The sequence below is a fragment of the Salvia splendens genome, chromosome 6 (assembly GCF_004379255.2).
Source record: "Salvia splendens isolate huo1 chromosome 6, SspV2, whole genome shotgun sequence".
NCBI lineage: Eukaryota > Viridiplantae > Streptophyta > Magnoliopsida > Lamiales > Lamiaceae > Salvia > Salvia splendens.
Window position 1 is genome coordinate 10397108 of NC_056037.1, and position 6783 is coordinate 10403890.

General features: G+C 32.9%; 2 protein-coding genes across 2 annotated transcripts; one reads left to right on the plus strand and one right to left on the minus strand.

Annotated features, from left to right (window-relative positions):
- Window positions 1–73: 73 nt before the first annotated feature.
- LOC121807585 (organelle RRM domain-containing protein 2, mitochondrial-like) lies at window positions 74–2718 on the plus strand. The gene is made up of 4 exons (XM_042207847.1): window positions 74–255; window positions 1554–1622; window positions 1698–1804; window positions 2449–2718. The coding sequence occupies exons 1-4, from the start codon at window positions 105–107 to the stop codon at window positions 2509–2511; spliced, it is 390 nt and encodes a 129-aa protein (XP_042063781.1). The 5' UTR covers window positions 74–104; the 3' UTR covers window positions 2512–2718.
- A 2665-nt stretch (window positions 2719–5383) lies between these two features.
- LOC121807584 (desiccation protectant protein Lea14 homolog) lies at window positions 5384–6076 on the minus strand. The gene has a single exon (XM_042207846.1). The coding sequence runs from the start codon at window positions 6045–6047 to the stop codon at window positions 5553–5555; it is 495 nt and encodes a 164-aa protein (XP_042063780.1). The 5' UTR covers window positions 6048–6076; the 3' UTR covers window positions 5384–5552.
- Window positions 6077–6783: the final 707 nt, after the last annotated feature.

Sequence of the window (6783 nt, forward strand, 5' to 3'; positions counted from 1 at the left end):
CCGGAAATGGGGACGGGTTATTCATGCCCTTAAAGATGAAGGGGGAAGCCCATTTTAGAATAAAGCTATAAATTCTGAAATCATAACCTCGCGTGGTGACAGAAATGGCAGCGAGGGCGGCGGTTTCCGCTAATTCTGGAGTTGGAATGGGATTAGTAAGAAAGGGTTTGTGCTCTTGTTTTTCCAGCCTTCCCTTTAATCTACCTCAATCTAAGCCTCCTCCCGCCGAACCCTCTACAAATCTATTCGTCTGTGGTAAATATTTCTCTCACAATCACACATATTGCGGCGATAATCTCTTCCCTATTAGTTTTAATACCACTGTTAATAGAGTTCCCTGTTTTGGCCTGATTGAGTTACACTTGTTTTCCCGGTATATACCTCTCTGCAATAAACTTTGATTCTGAAATTCGTTTCTCATACAGTAGTTTTTAATATTCCTATATTGGTTGTAGGCTTGTAGTTATATTCGTTTGTAGCAAAGATTTTTTGGGCATGATTGATGTTTTTAATAGAGAAGCAGTGCTAACCTTGCCCTATGTTGGTATTCAAGCTTCAATCTTTGCCATTCATTTTATTGTCTTCTGCAGAAGCAGAAGGAGAGAACAAAAAAACAATTCTAACTATGACTTCTTCTGGATTTTATTTTTGGATCTCTAGGGTTTTTAACTATGTGTGCTTATTTGTATATGTGTAAAATATTATCGTTTTGGATGATTTTAGAAAAGTGAAACACACTAATGATAATGACGTGTTTAACGCCAATGTTAATGGCGTGTTTTTAGAGGGCATTGGCATGTAAGCTTCTCTTTACTCTTTAAACACGCCATTAACATTCGCGTATTTCCATTTCATAGAATACCCCCCAAAATGAGAAACTTGCCAAATGTTCATACTTTTTGTTGACTTGTGATATTAGTACTACTATTATTTTTGTATGTTTGCATGTTTGCTTAAACTAAACTGAAGGTTGTATAGGCATAGAGTTATAGGAAACATATTACTAACATCTTTGACATTTTAGATGATGGTGCTGCTTGCTTTATGCTAATTCTCTTCTTTGCTTTTTTTATATATATTGATCACCATTAAAACCCAACCTTCACTGTGATGACATTATTTGAGGCTACACACAACTGATTTGTGACTTGTTAAAATAAAATGCTGGATTGTCGCTTTACCAAAGAATTATGATGGAAGTTCTATGGAATTTAAGATCGGTTTCCATGCTATGCTTACCTTCTAGCTTGATAGCTCCATTAGTTTTCTGCTGCATTTGTCACTCAATTTGATTTTGCAATAAAACAAATCTTAGAGAGATTGCTGCATAGGATAAAGTTTGGCAGTGTTCTATGCTTAATCTTTATTCATATTGCAGTCATCTAAAATTGTTTTTCTGGCTTAATACAAGTTGGTACAATAAAATGTTTATTGTTTGTTATTATTAGACCACTAATATTAATATGCACATAATCCTAACTGTTGCTAATTAGTCAAATTTAACATCATCATATTCTTAGTTTTCCAAATTCAACTTCCTGTATAATTTCCAGGGCTTAACAAACGCACAACAAGTGAAGGCCTTCGTAATGCTTTTGCTAAATATGGCGAAGTTGTCCAAGGTATAATATGATGGATTTGTAGTAGAATTCTGGAAAATGTTAAAGCAATTGCCTGATATTTACCTCTTTATGCAGCTAGAGTTGTTACTGATCATGCTACTACATTCTCTAAGGGTTTTGGTTTCGTGAATTATGCAACAATACAAGATGCTGAATTAGGCATGAAAAGCATGGATGGCCAGGTGAATAAAAATTATTTACATGACTTCCTATTTAAAATAATAATTGTTGTTGAAAACTAACTGGATTACCTGCACTGAAAATCAAAATAGCATTATCCCTAGTTTCTTACAAGGAGCTTCTTAAGCTTATGTACCTCTAAAACTATTTGATCATCAGACAATCTTTTAGGCATAAGACTAGCAACTGCACTTGTCAAGTGCCCCGGCTTGGCCCACCATAGGAACGGAACGGGTCTGAGCTAGGTTCATCATCTGTTATGGGCTTCAATGAGGTTTTTTTTCGTAAATTTAGGAACCATTAGATTAGAGGCACAACCTAAAGCCGACCTAACAGACGCCCAAATGAGTACCTAGCTTAAATTTACTACTCCATAAAACTTAGTTCTTACCAACTAAGCTATAGAAGTCATTTTGTTTTTTTTGTGTGTTTATCAAAATCATAGAGCAAAATGATTCTCATTTAATCGTTACTTAGTTTAGACAGTAAATTAGGTTTGTATAATGACTCAACTAATAACAAGATTTTTATTTTAAACCATACATATATAATATGTTACGGAATTATGTAGAGATAATATTTGAAAGGGTGTTGTAGTGTGGTTGGTTGTTAATTGCTAGTGTGTGTGTGTGTGTGTGTGTTGTAGTATTTGGATGATTGGGTTATATTTGTGGAGTATGCAATACCAAGAGGTTCTTTCCCCAAATGAAGCATGCAATGGTGAACAGAAGAGGAGTGGAGAGTGGATGAATCTCGATAGGATCATTCGTGTTTCCAATTTATTTTTTGATTATTCATCTTCATATATACGAATTTGGCTGACATGTTCAAAGCCCTAAATGAATGCTGCTTGTTTCATCACCTATTATATATGCCTTCTCTCTCTCTCACTCTGTAAGGGAAAATCTTATTTCTACTTTATTCTCTCCTTTATAATATTCTACTTATAATTTACACACGAAACACTGAGTATTACGTAAAATCTTGTACTACCACTTAAGAAATTGGTCATCTTCCTTAAGACAGAGGGATAATCGCATATTTAAATCGACTCAGTCCATAGTACAACGCGTAGGTATTACAAAATTAAATAGGGTAAAATTTAACGATTACTACTATATCTTAAAATTGATATGCTAGGAATTGGAGTGGGATGATCAAATTTAGCATGCTGTTTTTTTCTTTTTCAAATTTTATACTGTCACAAGATTTTGGAAATAGTTAAGCGCAAATGATGTCATCGGAAAATTCAATTATTCAAATATACAATAATAGATTCATTCGTTCCATCTTACTTGACATACTCCATCCGTCCATGAATAGGAGTCCCGATTCATAATTACCATATATGGTAAAGAGGTCTCACATTCCACTCACACATCATTTCAAACTAATATATACAAGTGAGACTTGTATTCCACTAACTTTCTTCCAGTCACTTTTCTTAATATTTCTTAAAACTCGTGCCAGAAACAAATGAGACTCTTATTCGTGGACGGAGGGAGTATTACTTTTTCACACGTGTTTGGAAAAATAATTTAAATAGTTAATATTGAGAGAAAGTAAAATAAGAGAGAGAATAATATAAAGGTCTGTTCTACATTATTCTCTTTTTTACTTTACTTTATGTTCAGCTTTAACTATTTATGGAGTAATATTATTTGTCTAAAATAAGTGTGAAAAATAAATGTGTTATCTAAGGTGGACAAAGGGGTAGTAATAGATAACCTCTTAATATTTTAATCTTGTATTAAGTTTTAACAGCCACAACAAAGTCATCTAATTAATTATTATAAATATAAGAATTCATATCATATTTTACATAAAATGTATATACTCTTTGTCACACGTCAGTGACACATTTTCCTTTTTGTTGTATATATATTCTAAATGACATAATATTTCTTAAAATTAAAACACCACTCTTTCTACATTTTATATAAAATCTTATGCCAAATAAAAAATGTTAAGTTAAAGTGGAATGAACGGAATATAGTCTATTTTTTAAAAGGACAATTCTTATTGAAATACGTGTTTATGAAAAAAAATGTTACTCCCTCCGTCCACAAAAAAGTCTTATTTTTGGACGGTATGGATTTTAATTAGAAATTGGTACGATAAGAGAGAATGAAAAAAAGTAAGAGAGAGGAGAAGAAAAGGATAAAGCATAAGATAGTTATTTTCCGTTTATAAAATGGGACTAATTTTTGTCGGCATCTCAAAATGTCAAAATGAGACTATTATTCGTTGACGGAGGGTATATATACCAAAAAAATTGATTATGTATTGTATCCCACAACTTAATCTTTGATGAATAATTTTATAGGATTGTATTAAGATGACAATCATTTTTAAAATGACAATGTACCACCAATGTGAACCCTTAGATTTATGAGCAGATTCAATCTTAGCCTGACACGTGGTAGGCTTGCTTTCCTATGTATCGTAGATTGCTTGATTATCTTTGATTTCGTATCACATATTGCTCGGAACCATATGCCGAGTTACTTGCCTATGTATCGCAGATTGCTTGCCTAGGTTGTTATTTTAACTATGGTGTCACGTTAGTGCTATGATTTCGTATCTTATATTGCTTGAAACCATATGGCGAACTAATTGCCTATGTATCACATATTGCTTGCATATATATTGCAGATTGCATGTTAATTGTTGTTATGTTGTCACTTTAATAACAGTGTCGCCCTAAAGCACCCATTATATAATTAGTTATAGTCATTCCTTCAATTAAAATAATCATGCAACTTAATCTCATATAGCTATACAGTATATGATAATGATTTATGGCAATTGAACGCACCTTTATTAGTATGAGTTATGAGGTATCTTTATGAGGCATGGTATGAATCGTTTATGAGGCATGGTATGAATCGTATGATGATTATATCTTTATGAGGTATATGACTATCTTTATGACTACATTATACATTCATTGAAAAAATATTATGCATTCATTGATTGTTATGGCGGCAACCGTAAATAATTTTTGTTTATTTTGCTCCTTTATTTTTTATCCCTTCCAATTAAAGTTTATTAAGTATATCTATAAACGGACTGCTTTCAATTATAAAAATAAAGTTTTTTTTTCTATCAATAAAATAGTATATTTTATTTTTTATTTTGGTATGAACTAAAATTAATCAATCTATTTTGCAAACTTTCTTATAATTTATTAGTATGATAGTATCAACTTATTTACAATCATACAACCATTTAATAGCTTTCATTACGAGATCAATTACTTATTTTTAGATAGATGAAGTACTATTTATTATAATAAATATGTTTAAATTCTAGTTTTGTCAATGAAAAAAATTCTTATAGGCTAAAATATTTATAAAACTAACACAGTAGTAGTATTTTCAAATCATGAATTGATACCATAAAATATATTTAAATTTAAAAATGAATTTCAATATATATTTTGAAACCTGTAATATATTTTAAAATGGAGTACTATAAATTCATCATTATTTTCAGTGGTGTATTTTAATGCTAATTTTAATTAATTTTTTGATTGGTCAAATAAAGAATTCTAATACTAGTATTAGATTAGAATATTGTAAGTTCAAATTTAATTTCAATTTCATTATAAACATTTGATTTAAACGCAAAACACATTGAAATACTGTTTTATTTCATTCTCCCATGCACAGAAATGTGGAGAGAATTGGTTGTATCGAAACCACTGTGATGATAACTGGTAAATATAAATAAAACGAAAAACATCATCTATTTGGTCACGACTTTCTCGTTAGTCTCACCCGATGATCCGGAGAAAAAGTCGGAAACGGATGGCAGCTTCATCTCACCCTTATAGGAGATCGGAATGGTGAAATTCCCGACGACGGGGAGATCGATGATGAGGCCTAGCTCCAGGCAATAATCGATGTCCCAATCGCCGGCGATGTCGCGGACGAGGCTGACGGCGGCGCTGTGCGGCACCTTGACGGTGACCTCGAGCACCGTGCTGGCGCTGGCCTTGAGAGATCCGGGGTCGGGGATGGTGCCGGAGGCGACCACCCTCTCGTTGCTCTTCACGACGTAGGCGATCTGGCAGATCGGGATGGGGACGCCGTAGGGGTTGGCGACGGAGACCTTGGCGAGGAGAGTGATTCCGTCGAGGCCGAATCCTTTCAGATCCACGTCCGCCACCGTCGCCTCCGGCACCGGCACGTTCGCGATCTTATCGGAGACGTAGTTCTTTGCCTTTTCTATAAGGTCCATTTTGATGCTATTTTTTCTTTACAAATTGGGGATGGATTTACATTTTACACTGCAACCTCATTCTATATATATATATACACATACGTCATACGTGTGGGGTCCGTCCGTGTGTGCGAACGATTTTAAGTGGACGCGTTTGTTTTAAATTTAATAAAGCAAAGGAGCATCCAAGGATATATTTACATAAAGTTTGAATAGATATATATTGCTATTACCTTCCCTATAATATTGATTTTTTGTTCGAATATTACTATCCATTTCTAGAATCTTGCAACAATATAGTACTATTATTTAATTATTGACTAAATAATTGCATGATTAATTATAAGAATATTAAAGTCAATTACGTTCAAATCCTAGCTTTCTACAATTTTATCTATTCACGGAATTGAATAACCAAAAACGAAATTACCATAGAAATCATGTGTATATCTCGAAATCAAGTTGAACGGCTTTGTTTTTACCCCTCAATAAAGTAAAAAAATAATATTTAATTCCTTCCTTTTTCATTAAATCCTACTATTAATTTCACTTCTCCAAAATTATATCATGGATTTGTCATAGTCAACCGTTAGATTGTCTAATTATTTTCTTATTTAGAAATGACTCAACTTCGCATAAACGTATCAAAATGGAAAATGACTCAACTAGCAGCGGGACTATTTATTATAGATGTGCTATTTGAAAGGGTATATTTGAATGAAAGAAATCTAACTAGCTTTTGAGACAGATGCAT

What these genes read in the sequence shown, in the direction of transcription:
- LOC121807585 (XM_042207847.1), top strand. Translation starts at nt 105, where the DNA reads ATGGCAGCGAGGGCGGCGGTTTCCGCTAATTCTGGAGTTGGAATGGGA. An exon ending in ATATGGCGAAGTTGTCCAAG is followed by an intron (nt 1,623 to 1,697) that starts GTATAATATGAT and finishes CTCTTTATGCAG; the next exon opens with CTAGAGTTGTTACTGATCAT. An exon ending in TGAAAAGCATGGATGGCCAG is followed by an intron (nt 1,805 to 2,448) that starts GTGAATAAAAAT and finishes TGTGTGTTGTAG; the next exon opens with TATTTGGATGATTGGGTTAT.
- LOC121807584 (XM_042207846.1), bottom strand. Translation starts at nt 6,047, where the DNA reads ATGGACCTTATAGAAAAGGCAAAGAACTACGTCTCCGATAAGATCGCG.